Source organism: Vigna angularis, chromosome 2 (genome assembly GCF_016808095.1).
Source record: "Vigna angularis cultivar LongXiaoDou No.4 chromosome 2, ASM1680809v1, whole genome shotgun sequence".
Classification (NCBI taxonomy): Eukaryota; Viridiplantae; Streptophyta; class Magnoliopsida; order Fabales; family Fabaceae; genus Vigna; species Vigna angularis.
In genome coordinates, this window is record NC_068971.1 from 35,161,238 (window position 1) to 35,184,794 (window position 23,557).

The 23,557-nt window shown below is 32.6% G+C and overlaps 3 protein-coding genes across 3 annotated transcripts; all 3 read left to right on the plus strand.

Moving 5' to 3' along the window:
* The first annotated feature begins 360 nt into the window (after positions 1-360).
* On the plus strand, positions 361-3,416 carry LOC108326907 (cyclic dof factor 2). The gene is made up of 3 exons (XM_017560511.2): positions 361-517; positions 675-996; positions 1,929-3,416. The coding sequence occupies exons 2-3, from the start codon at positions 904-906 to the stop codon at positions 3,249-3,251; spliced, it is 1,416 nt and encodes a 471-aa protein (XP_017416000.1). The 5' UTR covers positions 361-517; positions 675-903; the 3' UTR covers positions 3,252-3,416.
* A 10,280-nt stretch (positions 3,417-13,696) lies between these two features.
* Positions 13,697-14,760, plus strand: LOC128193372 (peroxidase 66-like). The gene is made up of 3 exons (XM_052872607.1): positions 13,697-13,949; positions 14,400-14,562; positions 14,663-14,760. Exons 1-3 carry the CDS (start codon positions 13,749-13,751, stop codon positions 14,758-14,760), a joined length of 462 nt encoding a protein of 153 aa, XP_052728567.1. The 5' UTR covers positions 13,697-13,748.
* Positions 14,761-14,859: 99 nt separating this feature from the next.
* Positions 14,860-21,421, plus strand: LOC108326908 (uncharacterized). The gene is made up of 3 exons (XM_052872608.1): positions 14,860-19,507; positions 19,608-19,618; positions 20,678-21,421. The coding sequence occupies exons 1-3, from the start codon at positions 14,860-14,862 to the stop codon at positions 21,419-21,421; spliced, it is 5,403 nt and encodes a 1,800-aa protein (XP_052728568.1).
* The last annotated feature ends 2,136 nt before the right edge of the window (positions 21,422-23,557 follow it).

Genomic DNA, 23,557 nt, shown 5'->3' on the forward strand with positions numbered 1-23,557 from the left:
AGCAAATAAAAAATACACATTTTATAAAAAGACTCCATACCCTTCTTAAGCTTTCTTATAATAATCATACAACTAACCATTTCAACCAACCATACTTAAAAAGACATTAACTTTTCATGATGTTAATTTAGTAAATACCTTTTAAAGTCTTAAATATTTACTGGGTATCTCTGGTTCGAAGACACCCTGTGTACACTTTTATTTAAATAATATTTGTCGAAAGTAAAATAATTATTGTATTTATCAAGGTTCAAGATCATTTAGGAGATGATAATGGTTGTAGTCGGTTAGCATTGATTGTTATTTATGTATTCAAATATCAAGGAATAAATAATAATTGAAGAATTTTTTTTTTGTTGAAAGTAAATAAAATAAACATACTAAATTCTTACAATGAGGAAAACAAGAAACCAAGTGATACCAGAAGCATTTTATATTGTGTGGAGTAGGGTCACATGTTTGAACCCAAACGAGAAGCAAAGAGAAAAGGCGACACTTTTTTCAAAATTTAAAAAAGGTAATCTTTTTTAAAAGAAAAAGACTTTGTATTAGAAAAAAAGAGAAAGGGAAGAGAGAAAGGTGTTTTTTTCTTTTAATTTTAATGAAAAAACATAAGAGATGGTACTGTAGAATAGTGTGTCTTTGATGCCTCACGTTGTTTGTGCTTTTTGCAGGGTGGGACTTTTTCTTCAGAGGGATTTTAGTGCAAGTGTGATGTCTGTCTACACTTGAAAAGTTGTCTTGTGTGGAAACAAATTCGGAAAGAGAAAGAAAGCCACTTTTTTGTTTATTTTTCTTTTTCTCTGTGTAAAATATTTGATTTTCTTTTTTCCTCTGCTTCCTTCTATGTAATGGGGGTTGGAGGAGCTTAGTTTCAAAGTGTGCAACACAATCACCATCAACATGTCTCAGACAGAGAAGGATCCGGGTATCAGGCTATTTGGCAGGAAGATTCCGGTGCCGGAATGTCAGATTCCGGCCAACTCTGGACCCACGGTACTTGCTTCTTTACTGTAGCCGAAGATAACTGTTTGAGTTCATTTCTTCTTCAATCGTGTATTTTGTGTTTTTATTCCTTGTCTGTATAAATGGGTTGGTCGTAAAATTGGATTTTGTTTTTCGTTTTATGTTTGTTGTGTCTTCGTGATGTTCTTAATATTCTTAGTTATTTTCTGGTCTGTCATGATAGTTTCAAAACCTGGTGGAATTTGAAGGGTGGCGTTGTATCTTAACAAATGAAAACTGAATTCAGAAATAGTATATTGTGTGTTTAAGGTTCAGAGATTTGATTTGTTTACACAAATTAAGGCGCTGTCAAGAGGAAGCAAGTTATTATTCCTATCAAACGCAGCTTTGAACTTGTTTCATTTTGAATTGGAGCATCTTTAGCTTATGGTTTCGTTGTTGTTGGTGTCAAGAGGTTGTCTGCTTCATCTGAAAAACAAAAGCATCTTGTAACTGATTATTTTCACTAGATTGGATCTTGTGGTATCTTATGTATCTCTTAGCTTGATTTGTAACAAAGAATTTGGTTAGCTTCTTAGTATTGAAGGCATTTTCTACACTAACTTTCTTGGTGTTCTTTCTGGCGGCTTCTTTTGGTATTTATGTACAGTAATTGCTTTGAAACCTTTATACTTAAATAGTGAAAACCTTTTCGTCTAGTTGTTTGAGTACATGAATTCATTTGAATGGTTACGCTGATATTGCATGGAATAAACTGAATTCGAGACAGTTAGTATATAGAACAGACCATGGTTATCCACCAAAAGAACTAAAAGATCATGACAGATGCATGCTAAGTTGAGGTATCAAAGAAGATTTTCGTGTCTGCTATGTGGTCTTTTGTAGTATTTGATGGAAAATGGGTATAACATGATCATTTTGTATCTTTTTGCTTGATTTGTCCGACTGGTTTAAATTTTTAGGATGCTTTGAGCAGCATAAAAAAGGAGGAGGAACTGGGAAGACCCAGTGAATGTGGAGAAAACTCTGAAAAACAAGAAAAATCTTCTGATTCAAGAGATAGTAAACAAGAGTTAGAGCATAAAGTGCAGGAAAATGAGCCAATAGTAAATCCCAAACCCGCGGAAGATAACACGGAGAATGGTGGCTCAGACCAAGATAAAGTCTTAAAGAAACCAGACAAGATTCTTCGGTGTCCACGATGTAACAGTTTGGACACCAAGTTTTGTTATTTTAACAACTACAACGTTAACCAACCTAGGCATTTCTGCAAGAACTGTCAAAGGTATTGGACTGCTGGTGGAACAATGAGAAATGTTCCCATAGGTGCTGGGAGACGGAAGAACAAACACCTAGCTTCTCAATACCGACACATTATAGTATCCTCTAATGGAATTCCTGCATCCAGACTAGAAACTGAGGACGCATCTGGTTTCCAACATGTCACAAATCTTGAATCCTCGGTTCCTTTCAGGTCTTCAGCAGATAGCAGCACTGTTTTGAAATTTGGGCCAGATACCACTCTTTGTGAATCAATGGATTCAATGCTTAATCTTAGAGACGATAGAAGATGTGTTGATGCAAGTTCTATAAACCGTGCAGAGTATGCTGGGGAACCATCTTTGTGTGGGTCTTCTGTGACGAACAACAGTACTCAGGGAAATGAATTATCAGAACACAAGACATCAAATTGGTTACAATGCTACCCTGTTCCTCCATGGGTGTTAACTTATCCGGGTTGGAATAATGTGAGTTCCGTGGAAGCAGTTCATCAGTCTTCAGCACCAATGTGTAGTCCATACAACACTGGTCCTGCAGCAATGCAATGGTGTCCCACAGCAATGGTGGCAATTCCTGGCATGTGTCCACCCAGCATTCCTTTTCAGGTTGTTCCACCATCATGCTGGAGTGGAACAACGCATTGGAATGCTGGAACTGGGACAGTGTCCATAGGATCCAATGCTTGCCTTTCGCCATCGTCCTCCACCAGTAACAGTTGTTGCTCAGGCAATGGCTCCCCAACCCTTGGAAAACATGCAAGAGATACTGTTTTTGCTGATGAAGAGAAATCAGATAAGTGTGTTTTGGTTCCAAAGACCATCAGAACCGATGCCTCTAACGAGGCCTCAAAATGTCCTATAAGGGCTGCATTAAGCATCAAGCCTGATCAACAGAAGAAAATTGAACCAAAAGAAGGCAAAGATCGTGTGTTGGGTGCCTCTCAAATCTTGGAAGCCAATCCAGCAGCTATTTCTCGTGCTCATGCATTTCAGGAGAGCATATAGTGATTTTCTAGTTTCAAGTTTCTTCCAATTGCTATTCTTTTGGTCAAATAAGCTAGTACATATTGCTGGCTTTTGTTTCACTTGCAGAAATCTAATTTGCAGATAGCATTATTGTGTAACTTTCAATGGTGTACTTAATCTATATTGAAATATGTTCACTGATAATGATGGTTTTGTCTTTGCCACAATAAACAACAAATTGATTGTGATTACTTCCTGCAACCCTTCTCATTTAAGACAGTGTATATGGAACTTACAGAATGTTGTGAAGTTATGCAGTCCATGTCCAATGGTTTGAGATAATGAATAAATTCTGAGTGAAGCAGAATGATTAAAGGGTATGAATTTGATTCCTTTTGTCAATTTAAGAAAAGAGCAGTGGTGAGTTGAAATTATTTCCTCGGAAAGCACTATCTACTAAGGTGGAAAAGTGATGAAATTATATTATAGTATGTGAAATTTGATCATGTAAAAGAAGTGTCTTTTACGCTGGTGAAGTCATTATCCTTTTTTCTTTTGGGGACACTACCTTTGAATTTGATTTGTGTAGGAAGGAGCAAGTCATAATTGAAAATGGTTTGAAGTGCAGTTGTAACCAGGCAAAGACTGAAGGTCCTTTTTTGCAAGTGCTTTTACTTTATCACTTTTTCCCATCTTTCTTGGTGCCATTTATCTTGTTTACTTAACCAAAGTTTGTATCTGTCCTAAAAGCCTTGTTTTAAGGCCCTACTTTTTACATGAAAAGATCTCTATACCAAACCAATAGAGGTATCTTCTTTTAGGTAACACAACCAATGGAATATATGCTTTTTTGACTCATGTCAAAAGAATGCCCAAACACTTCATTTCACACCATACATTCTTTTCACTTATTCAAGAAAAAATAATTAATCATTTGCAACACCATTTTTTGTTCATCATCAATCATGATGGGCCTTCTTTTGTGATCGCAAACTTTTCTTAGGCCTGCATAGCCTCCAGTTTTTAAATGAAATACTGGGTGTAAAGCCAGCATATTTAACTTTTTTTTTTCTTCATAATATTTTCAAAGTAAAAAGTAAAAAGTAGGGGTGAACCTTCATGGGCAAAGTAAAGTAAACATGCTCCTTTTATATAATTGGTTGTTACACACTTTGGTAGTTTTTTCTTGCACCTCCCTATTACATATGTATGAGGAAAAATAACCTTTTGAAATCTTTTACACTTTTCGAAAAGGGTGATGATTTATAGAAATTTAACTTTTTTTATTCTAAACCTATTATAATACCAATATAACTATATTATTATTTTAAAATATAAAATAATTCAAGAAGAATTAAATTAAAATATAAAAAGAATAGTTTTTTTATTAAGTGTTGAATAAAGGTAAGAAATTTGAGAAGTTTACATATATAATTTTATTTTAAAAAAATTAAATTGATTGGTATTTTTTAAATTAAATCATGCAAACGAAAAGTATTTCAATTTTCTTGTTTGTAGAATTAATTTATTTTATTAAGATCTTCATCGATTATTTTTTTGTACTCAAATTTTCAATCTTCCACATTAGATTATAATGAATGTTTTAATAATGAATGTAATTAATGTCCTATAGAACGTGTTGTTTATATTATTAGACCTTTACTTGGATGGTCCAATAATCTTGCTTTAATCTTTTGTTAATCTTGTTTTAATCTTACATTGTACTTAGACATATATAATTCTTATACTTAGATGGTTGATGTGTGCTCAAACATGTGTAGTACACTAAACCCTAGGCTTAACATGCCATGTTGAAATCTTATATGCTATTATCATAATGTCAATTTTTGGCTTGATTGCTATGTGCAAAGAAAATTAATAGTTTATTGGTTATCTAATCTTATAAGTATAGTAGCCTTTCAATTTGACTAAACGGTTGTTAGTCATGCAGGAAATAATATGACATTGGAAGGGTAAAAAGGTGTAATCTTTGAGTGTTAGATTTGGGAAGATTTGACGGTTGGGATGAAAGAGGTGGAAGATGAAATGTTACTATGAATGTTGTATAAATAGAATATATATTTGTCTCACTTGATCACTTAAGTTAGCATCCTTTCTATACTGCCAATATACACTTCAAAAGTTTACACTTATTGTAGTGTCAACTAGAATCATGTATGTCGTATAGTAGTTCTAATATGCTTGTTAGGAACAATCCAGAGTTGAGTAATAGTAGTTTGAATTTTAATTGTTCTTAACGGTTGTCCATAAGTATATTAATTACCTTGTTAATCTTATTTGTAAAATCCAAAGAAAAATATAATGATAAAAAAAAATAATAATATAGTAAATTAATTTATGCATTTTATTTTATGGTTTTGTGTTATAACAGTAGATGGATAAATAAATTTATTTATAATTTTATTTATATATTGGGACTAGTACTCACTCGATTTGACTTGGGCCTGAGCAAGCTTAGTTCGACACAACTTGACCTAGTCTTGGTTTAACTAGGATTGACTTAGCCTTGATCGATCTAGGATGACTTAGGCCTAGCCTAATTAGGCTTTATTAGGACCCCAAGCATTCTAGGCTTAAGTTGGACCTAGATCGACTCGACTCAACCTTGACTCAGATCGATTTGGCTTGACTCTAAGTAAGGAAGACTCAACCTAACCTTAAATGAGCCTAGTTCGGGTTAAAGTCCTTGAATCTAGCTAGATTTAACATTTTATAACTTGAAAATAACATTTACTAAAAATTAAGAAAAATCCAAATATAAAATATTTTGACTAAAAATAATATCAATCAAAATTATTACAAAAATTAATTATTTGATATTTAAGTAATTCTTTGAATTTAATGGTAATTAAAATATTTTTCTACGTAAACATATTTAAATTCACTAAATTTAAATTACCTTGTTCAAATAAAATATTTAAAAAATAAAATAATTTAAAATGAGATCAATTCAAATTCAAAACATTTGAATGTTTTAAAAATTATGAAATTTTAATAAGATTTCTATATCATTTTCACACCCAAATCAGGTTAACATTTTATGATAAAAAACTCCATTGAGGTAATAACATTTTAAATAAGAAAAAAAATGAACTTTAAATTGGTGTTTAACATGATACTTCCTTGTTAGATGGACTTGCTTAAGCATGCAATAAACTCACTTGAGCTTGCAAATGTTTCTTCATAAGCTTCCATATCTTCAATCCCACATTTAATCGAGCTATATTTCGTATATATCAATCTCAGCTCTTCTATTTTTAAGCAAAATCTTTAATCTATTTTCACTTGCTGAGTTAAAAGCATTCATCAACCTGTACAAAAGATTCAATTTAACTTTTTTCCTTTACAAATTTAATTGTTTTATTTTCTAGACAATTAAAATTCATAATCATAGGATATATGCTTAGTATAAGGTGTTATGCTTACTAAACCTTTTTTTATAAGCCTTAGTAAAAGTCAATTTCTCACCAGTTAAGCTCGTTATTAATTATTTAATTAAGACCGTCCTATTTATTAAACACCCTGCTACCACTACTTAATATTATTATTATGCGAAAGTTCTATGTTATATTTTGAAATATTGGACGTACGAGCCACTGTAATTTTTTATTATTTTTGTCCAATAAACGTATCGATTAAATACACGAGGTAAAATATAATTTATTTGATATACTAAAGACATTTTTAATGAAATATTTAACTATATTGCTTTTGAACTCGCATAAATTTTCTTTTATCGTCGTTAACCGCCAAAAACCATTTAGTTATTTTCAGTTTAAGTATTTTAAACTGTAATATTTGGTATTTGAAATGATTTGGAGAGTCTAAAATATGTATGAAAAAAAATTCAAGAATATCAAACTATACAATCACGTTGCTATTAAAACTAGAATAATAAATAGTAACAAAATAAAATAAGAGATGAAAAGTAAAATTGGTTTCTAATTTTGAGATTACTTTCGGATAACTTGATATAATAGGTGGATAACTATTTGTTTCAATTCTCAACTACATTAATCAAGATTTTATTACTCTCCATATTTGTATATGGAAAATACATTTTAAGAAAAATTATATTGAATTTAATTCGGTGTATATAATAAAACACTTTCATCAGCATTGAAAAAAAGAAGGAAAGAAAGTAAAACTGTAAATGAACAGCAGAAACTAAGAGACACGTTACATGTCTTTGTCGTTGGATTTAATCAAGCGGATTTTTCGAAGATTTAGGTATTATGGTTAATAAGATACGCTATTAATTAACGATATAGTTTAAACTACAAGACAGCACCGTTGAAGTTTAAGAGTGTATTCTTGTGTGGTAGTTTCACTCTGTTAATGCATATTTTGTTTTTGTATTCCTGTAGATATCTTATTGGAAGCATACTAAATCCCTCCTAATAAAAAATAAAATGTGATACGCTACATTGTCAAGGGACACTACTTCTTTAACTAGATCCAACCATATGCAGCTTCCCACAAATATTTTTTTATTTTATTATTTTGATGAATATTGGGTCATGAAGTATATAAGAAAATTAATAGTCTCACATATTTAAAATTTTACTTTGACTTCTTTCCTTATTATAGAAGGAGTATAATGTTTTCCTAGTAAAAATTCAATTTTTTTTCTTTTCTTTTATATTACTTTAGCTTTAGTGTGGAAGAAAGTAACACAATGAAAAGTTCACATATATTTTTTTATGAGACTCATGTTTGTTCATAAAAACTCTATAATTATTCACAGATTAAGATTAAGAATCTTAAAATAATGAAAAATATTGATTTCTAATAAAATAATTCTAAATATTTTAGAAAACAATGAAATTAATTATGTGATAGAGACTATATAGAGGTTGGATTTTGTGTTTCGTAAAAGCACTAAACAATATTTTCCGAATTTTTATTCTAGCAATTACAGCAGAAGCTTAACAAGCCCTAGTTAGACATTAAATATTCACATGTTTATAATGACTAATAGATTAAATTCTATGTCTAAGGCAAAATTCATTAGTTATTCTATTATGCAATTAGGAACAAACATAAAAACATAAGTAATGGAAAAAAATATATTGAATAATAGAAGTCACAAAGAGTAAAAATACATTAAGTCCAATCCCAATAAATAAAGGAGTTAATTACTCCTAGACATTCTGAGCGCTAGAAAAGTGATAAATGAGAAAATAATGGTGATGATGAGTGTTTCCAACCTTTAAAATGAGTATTTGTCGTTTTTCCCTTATGCTAGTTCTATTCCCAAATATTGTTTTATAATTTTGTGATACACTCTATTTAATGTTTTCCGAAACATACAAGTCCTTTGACAAACTAGACTCTAGGCAACTTTGACCTTCTCGTTGGGCGAATTGGGCTGACTCACAAAGGGAATGGATCTAACTGGATTGGACTTGGAATTTGCACTTGAATAAATTGTAATTGAGAATTCTTAATATATTTTTCAATCTTATGAGATTTTTACTTATCTACAACATATTTCATAAATAAAATCCAAATACTTATCTTTCCCAAATTTTTTTTATAAAATCTTAATTAATTATCTAAATAGATAAGAATCAAAATACCAATAAAAGATAAAAAAAAAATTCTAAAAGACTTCACTACTCGTTTGGTTCCCACTTTGGTTAGAACATTTAAAGTTGGTCTTCACTAGAGCTGTCAAAATAGGCCACTCGGCCCGACCCGGCTCGGCTCACCATGGGTTGGTCACTTAGTGAGCCAAGCCAATCCGGCTCATTTATTAGCGAGCTAGAAAAATTCGAACCCGGCCCGATCCACCATGAGTTGGTGGGTAAACGGGTTAGCTCACTCGCTCACACTTAATTACAATTTTTTTTAAATAAAAAAATTTACAAACTTTCTATAATTCAAATATAAACAAATTTCACTCCCAAATTTCACTCCTAACATGGGTGTTTAATTAATTTTGAAAATAAGGAATTTAAATAATTTTTTCAAGCAAAAAAATAAAGATAAATATTTTTTATAAAATTAAAATTAAATTTTAATAAAATAAAATTAGGTAGGTGGGTTGGTGGGCCAACCCGGCCCACCACAAATTCAACCCGCATGAGCCGAGTTTAAATGAGTCTGGTTAAAATCTGACCCGCATAAAAAAAATACAATTTTTTCAAACCCAACCCGGCTCGAACTCGTGGTGGGCCAAGTTGGCCCGCGGATTGTGACCCATTTTGACAGCTCTAGTCTTCACTTTTAAAAATGTTTCAATTGCATCCTAACTTTTGAAAAATGTTTCAATGATGTCTTAACTTTTTTAAAAAACTTCAATTAGGTCCTCTTAAAAAAATACTAACGATGTTAATGACATGTGATGTGTTAATCTATGTTTTTTAACTTTTATTTTCAATTTTGTAAAAAACTTTGTTGCCACATGTTAGGTCCCTATTATAACACGTGGCATTGTCAGTGTCACATGATATTGTCACGTATCAATGTCATTGTCAAGTGTCATTGTCTTAATTTCAATTTAGTCCTTATGTTAATTTAGTTTAGTCCTAATTCTTTTCAAAATGGAACAATATTGTCTTTCTTGAGATTGAGACAACATTTTTTTTGTACAAATGTAATACTTTTATTTTTTTTATTTAAAATGACTTTTTAACATATTACATTATTATATATTATTAACTCATGTTTTGTTAATCATGACTTTAACCCCTAAATTTTAATATAAATATTAGTATAATATTTATATAAATAATAAATTTGATCCCAATTAAAAAACAACCAAATTTATTATTTGTAAAAATGGTATTAATTAATTTATTCTTATAAAAAAACATGAATTAATAATATATTAATTTTAAATACTTATGTTTTTTCTAAAAATATTTATATTTAAATAGTTTTAGTTGTATAAAAGAAACATGGATTTATAATATATAATGATATAATATGTTAAAATGTCATTTTTAATAAAAATATTAGTATAAAATTTATTCAAATAGGAAATTGTCTGAATTTGGAGTGCGACAATATTGCTCCATTTTAAGAAAAAATTGAATTAAATTGAATTAAAGAGACATATATAAGAATTAAATTGAAATCAAGATAATTATATTTGAATTAATATTGACACATGATAGTATCCTGTCACTTGGCACACATAGTATCATGTGTCACACCAGGAGGGACGGACATTTGGAAACAAATCTTTATACAAAAAAAAAGTTAAAAGATTAAAAGAGGACCTAATTAAAAACACTTTTTCAAAAGTTAAAACACAATTGAAATTTTTTTAAGAACTATGATGAACTTGAAGTTAACTGAAGTGGTGACCAAACGAGTAATTAAGTCTTTCTAACATTATTTAATAAACGTTTAATTATTTAAAATATAATAATAACAATACTAATAAAAGATAAAAATAAACCTAATAAAAAATAAGGAAGAAAATAATTTATTCTTTGAGGTCTTTCTAAAGTTGTTTTTTATTTCTATTTTTAAGAGATTTTCTTTAATGAAATTACATGATTGTATGTTATGTATTTTGTTCCTCTTTTCAAATTTAATATCAGTTATGAGTTCTCTGGTACCTAATATTCATATCATTGACTCGTCTTTATGTTTCTCATTTATTGTCACTAAAATAGTGTTGAAAAAAAAAATCTTAGTATGCTTTGTAATTGTAGCAGGTCTGATTTTATTAGAAGGTGAGTTTTAAGCCTAACTCAACCCCACAAAACCGGCTTGTAAGGTGAGGTTTGCTCCTCACTTATATATATTATAATTTGGCCTTATCTCTAGTCGATGTGCGACTTCCAACAAGTATTACAAAAAAGACTATATCAAAGGAGAGTTCAAACACTCTCATTAAATTTCTAAGGTTAAATAACTTCACACAATAATATTCTTAAAGAAGAAATTCTATATATTTTTTGAATACGTGAGTCCACATCGATGGCAAACCATGTCTACAATATGTTATTTTTGTAGCTTTGAACGATAAAATCCAAAATAGTTTAAAACGAGCATGTTGAGCTTATACTTCAAAGTATATCTGATTTGTAAAATCGACTCATCATTAACATTTACAGTTATTCTTGAAGAAGGATCTAAACAAAAAATGTAAGTAAAAAAGATGAAAAACTCAAATCAAACATAAGTTTTAGCACAATGAAAGGTATATTAGAAAAATGTGGCTCTGGTGGGAGTAAAAATCATATAGATCAAAGCCTCCAAGTAAGAAGCATCTCAAACACTGTCAATAAGGTGAGAATGCCAATAAGGTGAGAGGGACATGCAAAAAAAGATTTTTGCATTAGAAAGAATGTGGAAAATAACTTTGAAACATCAACCTTATAAGGTTGTGTTGTAAGTGTCTCAAAAGTTAGAGATATTATGGTTAGTGAAGTAGTAATTAACTTTAATTATGAAAAACAATTACATGATAGGTGGATAGTGCATTCAAATGTAACCTAACACATGACTCCACATTGGGATTGATTTTACATTTATGAGTGTATCAGGTGGATCAATGTCTAAGAGAAATGATCATGTCATAGAGATTGTTGGAATCATTACTATTTGGATAAAATTGTATGATGGTATCATATGCATAGTTCAAGGGGTACAACATGTAAAAGACTTGAAGAATTTAGTGTCTATTAGACAATTAAAACCTCATTTTATGTAATAAATTAATCATAAAAAAAAACATGATTAGTTTGAAGACACTAATGGAGATGTGGAAAGACAAATCAATTGGTTATGCTTCCTTATATGTGTTTTGTTGTCATATATGTACGTGATGTACTACTCCTAAGAAAGAACAAAATTGCATTCAAAATCCAATAAATCTATATTCTTGAGCTTTGATGACAATATTAAAAGGTATTGTCTGTGAGACCCCAATACAATAAGGTTGTTAGTAGTAATGTATGTTTTCCAAAAAAGCAAATTGTAAAAAGAAAAAAAAACTTGATTTCTATGCTAACCAAATCTATATTAAAGCATGCACTTAAGTGTTGGTACAAAATAATTGAATTAACAATTGATTTTGAGAGTTTGACATGTATGAGGTAAAACAAAATATTTTAGGGATGCAAATTCAACAAATCAAGAAAGATAAGAAGATTTGATTTTTTTGAAGAATTACTTAAAGTTTTGTAATGCATCAACATGCAAGATTGCAAGCAAATTTTTACCTCACTTTCTATCAATTGTTAGATATTTTGAAGTACAAGCTACAGAGAATGAAAATTTCTTGAGTACTGTATGCATCAATAATGGGAAACCATGTGTGTATTATGATTTTTACAAAGCCATAGATTATAGAAGGAATGAGAGGATTACATGGCAAAAGAGTATTAAAGTGTTATTTCTTAAATACATCAAAGGAACCTTAAGTATTACATTATATTTCAAGGGATCATAATTAGATGTCGAAGACTCTATTGAGTTAGATTTTGCTGGTGATCTTAATTAAATGGTATCATTGTCTATTATTTACACTTGCAAGAGCGTTAAGAACTTGGTTATCCAAGTTATAGTCTACTATAAAAGTTGAGTACATAACAACTACCTGTAAGTGAGTTATCAAGATTCAAAGGTTAATCGTGTAACTCATGTATAAATAACAAAAGTTTGTTATATATTGTAACAATGAGAGTGCCTTGCTGAATAATTCATCTCATTGAAAAAACACATAAGTATATGCTATTATGAAAAATAATAAATAAAGAAAATGTTGACATGTAAAAGATTCACATCGTTAAAAAACCTAACATGTATGATGACAAGGTCAATTAACATTAATAAGATCAATTAACATTGATAAGGTTGATTAACATATACCACATGAGTGAAAAAATAAAATATAGTATAAAAGATTTGATTAATTTCATCTAAATTTTTAAGCAAGAAAATGTGAGAAAAGAAATTTTACATTAAGAAATATTTACTTTATACTTACTTTTCTTGTAATAAAAGAAACACGGTTTTCATAGTAAAACAAACCAAAAACACTTTTTTTTTTCTATTGCCTTGGTGGCTAAGAGAAAAATTAAGAAAAGAAAAATAGGTTCTCCTTTAAGATTATCCTAGTTTCTTCTTCTTACTTTTGTTTTCTCTTTAGAAATAGAAAGATATATAGGTAATCATAATTTACTTTTCTTTAATGAAATTACATCATTATCTATTGTCTGATTTGTACTTATTCCTATATTTTATTTTAGTTTTAAGTTTTTACGTTATTGCTCTTTTTACCTAACCTGAAATAATTTAGTAATTTTCTTCTTCATGTTGCATTGTAACATTTCAATGTGATGCACCTATCAAAATGTCAGGCCTATCTTAATTGAATCATTTTAAACGACAAATTCAGTGTTTGGCTGTATTAGCTGCATGAAATGGGCAATACAAAGTCATGAGGCGGCAATCTGCAGTCAGCTACACTTTCTTCTGTTTCTACATATATATAAAGTCAAATCCCATGAGTCACAGAACTTTAGTGTTGAAGAATTACGAAATTTTAAAATGATGAAGATCAATGTAATATGGCCCTTGTTTTACATCATAGTTCCCTTAGCATTTGGGGAGTTGAAGGTTGGATTCTATGATTCTTCATGCCCAAAAGCAGAGTCCATTGTCAATAAACTTGTGCAGAATCGATTCGATCGTGACAAGACTATTACTGCAGCTTTGCTTCGCTTGCATTTCCATGACTGTGCTGTCAGAGTAAGATACAGTTAACTCTGCAGAATCGATTCAATCGCTTTTATCTGTTCATTTTGAATTTCTGTGTCTAATGTTTATACTTTATGATCATTCTGTTTTTATATATCCTAGCTGATTGTTCGTTTTACTTTCTATTTCAAAATTTCAAGTTTTCATCACTATGAAATATAACTTTCCATGTTTTACAGTACATATAACAAATTTATATCTACAATAATGTGTATGATTTTGTTAAGTAAATTGATTCTCAAATATTAGTCCAATATTCTAAAACCATTAGAAAATCGAGACCTAAGGACCACAATGTAGGAGGAATTAATCGTATAAGAAAAAAAAACGTACTAGTTTTATATGTACTTTTATAAGTATTTTTCATACTATATAACATTGTTCTTCAACAAAATTGAGAATATTAGAATGGTAAGATTTGGATGAATTTCCGTATTGTAGATTGTAACACGTGAGCTGCATGATGGGAGTGAACGACATGTTATTATGAATGAAAGACAGGTGGAACGTGATCAGGGACACGTGGAACTTGATCAGCAGGAGGTGGAGAGCAGACGCAGCACTAGGATTCGTAAGGAAAATTCTCTTTTAAAAGGATTTGCGCGTTAGTTGGGGGGCATGTGTAATGTGGCAAGTATCTCTCTCTCTTCCAGAATTTCCTCACTGCTCTTTCTGTTCTCTGACCTTACCCATTTTCTGTGCAGGACGACCCTCTGTTCATGCAGCCGATAATATTTTTGGGATTCTATTTCGTTACATTTCCCTTACAGAATCCATAAACTTCTTTTTATATTGTTGTTGACAGAGACATTGATTCATTTAAATAAGATTCATTCCATTTTGAATTTTCCTATCATACTACTGCATCATTACTGTTACATTGGTGCTTTCATCGACTCCAATGGCTGAGAACACACGTTTAAAAGATTTACAGACACAGGTTACCTCGTTGGTGAGCTGGATGGAAAAGCAAAATGATAGAGATAAGATGAATCAAGACCTGATTGATAAAACAGAGCAGCGTATGAATCAGATGCAGATAGCCATTGATCATCTAATCAAACTTCAAACTCAGCACGTTGGTGATACGAACTCAAAGAATGGAGCACAGTCTGCAAATTCCGGGATGTTCTCTGTAGCGATGCCTGTTCGCGACATATCGTTGGGTTTTCCTCATTTCGATGGTCACACTCCAGTGTTAGAATGGATCTTTAAGGCAGAAAAATTCTTCAATTACCACAATACTCCGGATTTGGAGAGAGTGGAAATAGCTGCGATGCATTTTGAGAAGGATGTTATTCCATGGTTTCAGATGTTGCAGAAGGAGCATGTCTTCCAGTCTTGGAATGATTTGAAACGTGCCCTGGAGTCCCAATTTGGTCCTTCCCCGTTTGATAACCCCATGGCTGAGTTGTTCAAATTGACACAAAATGGTACAGTTGCTGATTACTACCTGAAATTCATGAGTTTAGCCAATCGATCTGAAGGGTTAACTTCTGAAGTTCTTTTAAATTGCTTTTTGAGTGGGTTGAATAAGGATATTAGACGCGATGTGGTAGCTCAGAGTCCTCCAAATTTATTGAGAGCTGTGTCACTGGCTAAATTGTTCGAGGAAAAATATGTCCCTGAGGCTAGTGTTCGAAACCCACCACAGGGCCATCGATATTCCAATATTACCTTCAATTCTAACCAGAATAATGTTCCTAGACACCCTCTGAAGCCTCATTATAATTCCCAGCCTCTACCTCCATTATTACCCACCCCTTCAGGACCTCCTTTTCGAAATTCCAATGTGAAGAAAATCAGTCCTGCAGAAATGCAATTACGTCGAGAGAAGGGCCTTTGTTATTTTTGTGATGAGAAATTTTCTTTCAATCATAAGTGTCCCAACAGACAGTATTTACTGTTACAAATGGAAGAGGATGAAAAGGAGTTAGAAACCGTGCAACCAGAAATGGACTCTCTCAATAGTATAGCGGGAGTGGTGGACACTGAGGAGGCATTGCATTTGTCCTTCAAGGCTTTGAATGGAGGAGCAGGAGTTGGTACCATCCGTTTTGTTGCACACATTGGTTCTCTGCCTGTCCAGGTTTTGGTTGATGGAGGTAGCTCTGATAATTTCCTTCAACCAAGAATTGCTAAGTTCTTGAAATTACCTGTTGAACCAGCTCCTATGTTCAGAGTTATGGTGGGGAATGGTAATTACATGGCTGCTGAAGGCTTGGTTAGTGAGCTAACTATTCGGACACAGGGAGTCAAATTTCAATTACCAGTTTTTTTACTACCAGTTTCTGGAGCTGATTTAGTTCTTGGTGCTAGCTGGTTAAAATCCATTGGGCCACACATTGCTGATTACTCTTCATTACAGTTGAAGCTCTTATACAATGATAAGTATGTAACATTACAAGGTGATCATACAATTTTGCCTACTCCTGCACAATGCCACCATATAAAAAGACTGGTCCATACCAAATCCATTGCGGAAATTTTTAGTATGCAACTCATTGAACCGACTTCTCAGCAATTTCCAGAGCTAGAACTCCCTCAGGATATGGAACCTGAATTGGTTCTATTGCTACATACATATGCTGCGGTGTTTGGAAATCCTACGTCCTTACCTCCTCCTAGGACACATGACCACTCCATTCCTTTGGTTGAAGGTTCTCAACCAATTAAAGTTAGAGCCTATCGATATCCTCATAGTCAGAAGGAGGAAATTGAGAAGTTAGTGGCCGGTCTGTTGCAAGAAGGAATGGTGCAAACCAGTACCAGTCCTTTCTCTTTTCCAATCATATTGGTCAAAAAGAAAGATGGATCTTGGCGGGTTTGTACTGATTACAGAGCTCTTAATGCTATTACCATCAAAGACACATTTCCTATACCTACGGTTGATGAGTTGATAGATGAGGTCTTTGGTGCTTGTTTTTTTTCAAAGCTTGACTTGCGATCTGGTTATCACCAGATATTGCTTAAACCGGAAGATAGGCATAAGACAGCTTTTCGAACTCATCATGGTCATTTTGAGTGGCTAGTTATGCCATTTGGTTTGACTAATGCACCCGCCACATTCCAGAGTTTGATGAATGAAGTTTTTAAGGGTGTTTTGAGAAAATTTGTGTTGGTATTTTTTGATGATATATTAATCTACAGTGCTACATGGGCGGACCATCTCGCTCATTTGGAATTTGTATTGAGAACATTACAACAACACCAACTTTATGCTAAATTTTCTAAATGTTCCTTTGGTGTCAGGGAAATTGATTATTTGGGACATACATTAACTGGAGCAGGGATTGCTATGGAAACTAGCAAGTTAGAAGCTGTTAAAGCATGGCCTCAACCTACCACACTGAAACAATTAAGAGGATTCTTAGGTCTTACTGGGTACTATCGACGGTTTGTTAAAAATTATGCCTCTATTGCAGCCCCTCTAACTGAGTTGCTTAAAAAGGACTCTTTTCAATGGTCTGAATCAGCCACTAATGCTTTTATGAAATTAAAGGAGGCCCTTACTTCAGCACCTGTACTGGCGGTGCCCAATTTCAAGGAAGAGTTTATTCTGGAAACCGACGCTTCCGGCTTGGGAATAGGGGCAGTTTTGAGTCAGAATTCTCATCCTATTGCTTATTTTTCTAAAAAGCTGTCAACACGGATGCAAAAGCAGTCGGTGTATACTAGAGAGTTTTATGCTATTACTGAAGCTCTTGCAAAGTTTCGACACTATCTCCTCGGCCACAAATTCATTATCAAGACTGACCAAAAGAGTCTTAAGGAGTTGTTGGAGCAGACACTGCAAACCCCGGAGCAACAACAGTGGCTACCTAAATTTTTGGGTTATGATTTTAAGATTCAGTACAAGCCTGGCAAGGATAACATTCCAGCTGATGCCTTATCAAGAAGCTTTCACTTGGCCTGGTCTGAACCTCGAAGCGGGTGGTTAACTAAAGTAGTTGAGTTGATGCCCAAAGATGAATGGTTGAGTTCTCTGTATCAACAACATTTAAATAATGAAATCACTGACATAGATTATACTGTTAAAGATGGCTTGTTATTATGGAAGGGTAGATTGATGATTCCGGATGACTTGGCTCTCAAACAGGCTATTTTACATGAGTTTCATAGTACGAAGATAGGTGGACATGCGGGAGTAACTCGAACTATGGCTAGGATCAGTCAACAGTTCTTTTGGCCGAAGATGCAGGCAGATGTCAGAGCATTTGTCCGAAACTGTAATGTTTGTCAACAAGCCAAGGTTGATCAAACACTGCCTTCAGGGTTGTTACACCCTCTTCCTATTCCACAACAGATTTGGGAGGATATCAGTATGGATTTCATAACTCAATTACCTAGCTCTAATGGCTTTTCTACAATTATGGTGGTGGTAGACCGATTGTCTAAGTTCACTTACTTTATTCCTCTCAAAGCAGATTTTAATAGTAGGATGGTTGCTGATGCTTTCATCCAGCAGGTGGTCAAGATCCATGGTTTCCCTAAGACTGTGGTGTCTGATAGGGATAGAGTATTCATTAGTGCATTTTGGCAACAACTCTTCAAGGCTCAAGGTACAACGTTGGCTATGACTTCCGCATATCATCCTCAATCCGATGGCCAAACGGAGGCTTTAAATAAGACCTTGGAAATGTACTTAAGATGTTTTGTGTATGACAATCCAAAGTCTTGGCATTCTATGATTCCTTGGGCACAATTTTGGTATAATTCGGCTTATCATCATAGTATTCATATGACGCCTTTTAAGGCTGTATTTGGGAGAGATCCTCCAATCATTGTTCCTTATGTTAAAGATTTGAAGGATCCCGTCTCTCTTCAAGATACTTTAACAGCTCGTGACCAACTGATTCATGAGCTTAAATTCAATTTGGAAAAGGCTCAGAATTACATGAAAGGACAGGCTGATAAGAAGAGGAAAGAGGTATACTTTGAGGTGGGGGACTTGGTATTGGTTAAGTTACAACCATACCGTCAACATTCGGTGGTTTTGAGGAAGAATCATAAATTGGGGTTGCGTTTTTTTGGCCCATTTGAGATCATTCAGAAGATTGGTGATGTTGCATACAAATTGAAATTGCCTACCACTGCTAGAATTCATCCCGTATTTCATGTGTCTTTGTTGAAGAAGTTCCATGGCACTCCAGTTGAGCAATATTTGCCTTTGCCATTGACTACTTCAGAATTTGGACCGACCTTGCAACCTGAGAAGATTTTGGATTCGAGAGTAATTGTTCGTGGTGCGGAACAAATTCCTCAGGTGTTGGTTCAGTGGGAGTCAACCAAACCAGAATTGGCAACTTGGGAAGATGCTCTGCTGCTGCAACAATCTTATCCATCCCTCACCCTTGAGGACAAGGGTGTTTTAAAAGGGAAGGGTATTGTAACACGTGAGCTGCATGATGGGAGTGAACGACATGTTATTATGAATGAAAGACAGGTGGAACGTGATCAGGGACACGTGGAACTTGATCAGCAGGAGGTGGAGAGCAGACGCAGCACTAGGATTCGTAAGGAAAATTCTCTTTTAAAAGGATTTGCGCGTTAGTTGGGGGGCATGTGTAATGTGGCAAGTATCTCTCTCTCTTCCAGAATTTCCTCACTGCTCTTTCTGTTCTCTGACCTTACCCATTTTCTGTGCAGGACGACCCTCTGTTCATGCAGCCGATAATATTTTTGGGATTCTATTTCGTTACATTTCCCTTACAGAATCCATAAACTTCTTTTTATATTGTTGTTGACAGAGACATTGATTCATTTAAATAAGATTCATTCCATTTTGAATTTTCCTATCATACTACTGCATCATTACTGTTACATAGATTTGAGAAGTAATGAATGTAAACTTGATTTTTGGAATGCGTGGGGGAAAAGAAAAGAACAGAAAAAGGATTGTAAATATAAACAATGCGTGAAAAGCAAATATAGTGTTGTGTTTGAATATAATTTTTTTAAAGAAATAATTTATTTTTATGGAAAATTTGAAATGCTTCAAAATAAAATAGGTTGTTTGAATAAAAAAATTTAGAAAAAAAAAAGAAATTTATAAGAATGATTTGATTTCTCAATGTTTATTTTTTCAAATTTTGATTGATATTAATATCAATTATTTTGATATTGATACTACTAAAATTATTTATTTGTCAATTTGTCAATGACGTAAGTTATAACTATTTTTCGATTAATGTTTATCTTTCTTAAGCGATTTTAGTTAGGTTATTTTTTTGGGAAGCAAGTAGTTATTTTTTTTTATAATTTATAGAGCTAAAGTAATAGTTTTTGTTATTGATAATAATTTAATTTTTTGATACCACAATAAAAAAAATAATCAATAAATTTAAATTCGATTCCAAATAAAATATTTAATAAATTAAACAATTTAAATTAAATACATATTTCACTTTTCTTAATTTGTAATTTTTTTCTATCTAAAGAAATTGTATGAGTATAATATTACTGAACAGATTTATATAATTTATTTTTTATTACCTTTTTTAATGATAACTTTAACTCGTTTTTATGTCACTTTCTCCACATATAACATATTTTTTAACACTACTTTTTATTTTCATTTTTAACTCTTCCATTTATTTTTCTTCCATGTAAATTATATGTTAATGTGGTGTTATTTTCTGCATTACCAAGCTATTTGAACCAACAACAATTCACAACTAAAGTAATTAACAAACAGTTTTGTTAATTTGGATGAACAGGGTTGTGATGCATCCATACTTATAAATTCCATAACGTCTAACACAGCAGAGAAAGAAGCAGGAGCAAACAACGACGTTCGGGGCTTTGACCTAATCGATGAAGTGAAGGAAAACCTGGAATCTGCATGCCCTTCAACAGTGTCATGTGCAGACATCATAACCCTAGCTACCCGAACTGCAGTGGCCTTATCTGGAGGACCCAAATACCAAGTTCCCACCGGAAGACGCGATGGATTGGTCTCCAACGTCGACGATGTCACCATTCCAGGACCCTTCCAACCCGTTTCAGTAATTTCTCAATTTTTCAATAGGAATTTGGGCCTCACAACGCAGGAAATGGTGACCCTTTTTGGTGCACACACGGTTGGTGTTGCACACTGCGGTTTGTTTGCTGGTAGACTCTCGAGTCCTGACCCTACAATGGACCCTGTTTTGAAAGCTAAGTTGGTGAAGTTGTGCAACAGGGGTGGTGATCCTTCTACGCCCTTGGACCAGAACACTTCTTTGCTTGTTGATAACGACTTCTACCAGCAGATTCTTGCCAAGAAAGGGGTGCTGCAGATTGATCAGCAGCTTGCCTTGGATAAAAGTACGAAAGGGTTTGTGACAGATTTGGCTTCTGACGAGGCTAAGTTCCAAAAGAGCTTTGCAAATGCGATGGTGAAGATGGGGAGTGTTGATGTTCTGGTTGGGAATCAAGGAGAAATTCGCAAGAAATGCTCGGTCTTCAATAAACGCAGCTAGATTAGACAGTTGTGATGACTTAATATCTTGCGTTCGTCTTCTTTTCTTTTACTCTCATTCATGCTAAAATGTAAGGTACAAGTCAACGGTGTTCCACCTAGTTCATTATGATATGAACAATGAATAACTAGCATTGGAATTATCGGTTTCCAAAATGAGACAAACTTTCACTCTCGAAATAGAAAAAAATATATTTTGATACTCTTCCCCACATACAACCACAAATAAACACTTTTATTAATATAATAATAAATAAAATATTTAAACTTTTGTATCTATTTATGTTATTAGTATTTTATTAAAGAAGGAAGCTATTAAATAATTGTGTTTTAAAAAGAAACATGTGCTTATATATATATATATATATATATATATATATATATATATATATATATATATATATATATATATAAGTACTATTTGAAATATCAAATAGTTTTGCAGGATGTTGTTATCGTAGAAATTAAAGAAATATATGAAGAATTACCTGTCTATGTTCAAGTGATACAATGTATAATATAATACACACAAAGCTAACCCTAAAAGAATAAAGCATAAAGCATAAGTAAATGGACTTAAAACATGAGCCTGTATTAATATACATCCTTAAACTCACAATGCTATTGTTAAATGTATTAAGAGTTTGTCAAATAAGAAAAGAAAACATAAAAGGTAAAATATAATATGCAGAGCGGAAGGAACATACAATATAGATATAGTATCAAGTTGAAGACGATGACAAGTAAAATGACAATCTATTTTAATATGTTTAGTTCTCTCAAGAAAAACATTTCTTTTAACCTTAGTTTCATATAAGAGATAAACTTCTCTTTCAATAAGAAGCTAGTTTTCTTTGCTCATAAAGTCTATTGAGAGATTTCAATGAGACATTTGTTTTTAGGTGTTGTTTATAATTTTCCAATCCATTTAAATAGTTTGGTCTAGAAAGCATTATTTTAGCTCTTGGCTTCAAACGTTCTAAGATGCTTCTTTACTAGACGCTACTTGTTTCAAACAGTTTTTCTACATAGTAAAATTTCGATCTAATTGGTAAACTTCAAAACTTGGGTTACTTAGACAGTCTACTCTCTAGACGATTTTTATCTTAACACTTTCTTCATAGAAACCCATATTTATAGATCATCTCAGAAGTCCTCTTTTTCAGTTTCTTCCTCTTGTGCAAAAATGAAGTTTATTTATCAAGAAATTTGTTGTTTGTTGGGCTTATTCTTCAACTTGCTTTTAAGCTGCTACCAGACCATCCATTAATGTTTAATCTCACGCTCGAGATATTTATTCCTATGCATGGGGGATTGTATTGGAAATTTCACATTAACTAGTGATAAGGTCAATTTATAGTAGAGTTGTCAAAACGGGCCATCCGGCCCGACCCGACCCGGCCCACCACGGGTTGGTCACTTAGTGAGCCAACCCAACCCGGCTCATTTATTAGCGAGCCAGAAAAATTCGAACCCGGCTCGACCTATTACGGGTTGGTGGGTAAACGGGTTAACTAACTAGCTCACTTAATTACATTTTTTTTAAAATAAAAAAAATTACAAACTTTCTATAATTCAAATCTAAACAAATTTCATTCCCAAATTTCACTTCCAACATGAGTGTTTAGTTAATTTTGAAAATAAAGAACTTAAATAATTTTTTCAAGCAAAAACAAAAATAATAAATATTTTTTATAAAATTAAAATTTAACTTTAATAAAATAAAATTCGGTAGGTAGGTTGGTGGGCCAATCCGGCCCACCACGGGTTCAACCCGCATGAGCCGGGTTGAAATCTGACCCGCATAACAAAAATACAATTTTTTCAAACCCAACTCGGCTCAAACCCGTGGTGGGCTGGATTGACCCGCGAGTTGTAACCTATTTTAACAGCTCTAATTTATAGTATATAAGTGAGTACAAAAGGTTTTGTAAAGTTGGGTAGGTTGAAAGTCCACGTCTTAGCCATTTTTGTAATTTTTACTGTAAGAAACATTATCTTTCTTATTATTAATATAATTTCTATTATTGATAAAAAAAACTCTGTAAAAATAAATTATTTCTAGGTTATATATAAGAAAGTTGCTTCATAATTAAAGTTGGACAAGTGGAATAGACACACGGGAAAAATGCATGAT

Coding starts and splice junctions, on each gene's coding strand:
- LOC108326908 (XM_052872608.1), top strand. CDS start 14,860: ATGGCTGAGAACACACGTTTAAAAGATTTACAGACACAGGTTACCTCG.
- LOC128193372 (XM_052872607.1), top strand. CDS start 13,749: ATGATGAAGATCAATGTAATATGGCCCTTGTTTTACATCATAGTTCCC. Junction 13,950..14,399: donor TCCATGACTGTGCTGTCAGA/GTAAGATACAGT, acceptor TCCGTATTGTAG/ATTGTAACACGTGAGCTGCA. Junction 14,563..14,662: donor TCTTTTAAAAGGATTTGCGC/GTTAGTTGGGGG, acceptor TTTTCTGTGCAG/GACGACCCTCTGTTCATGCA.
- LOC108326907 (XM_017560511.2), top strand. CDS start 904: ATGTCTCAGACAGAGAAGGATCCGGGTATCAGGCTATTTGGCAGGAAG. Junction 997..1,928: donor CGGCCAACTCTGGACCCACG/GTACTTGCTTCT, acceptor TTAAATTTTTAG/GATGCTTTGAGCAGCATAAA.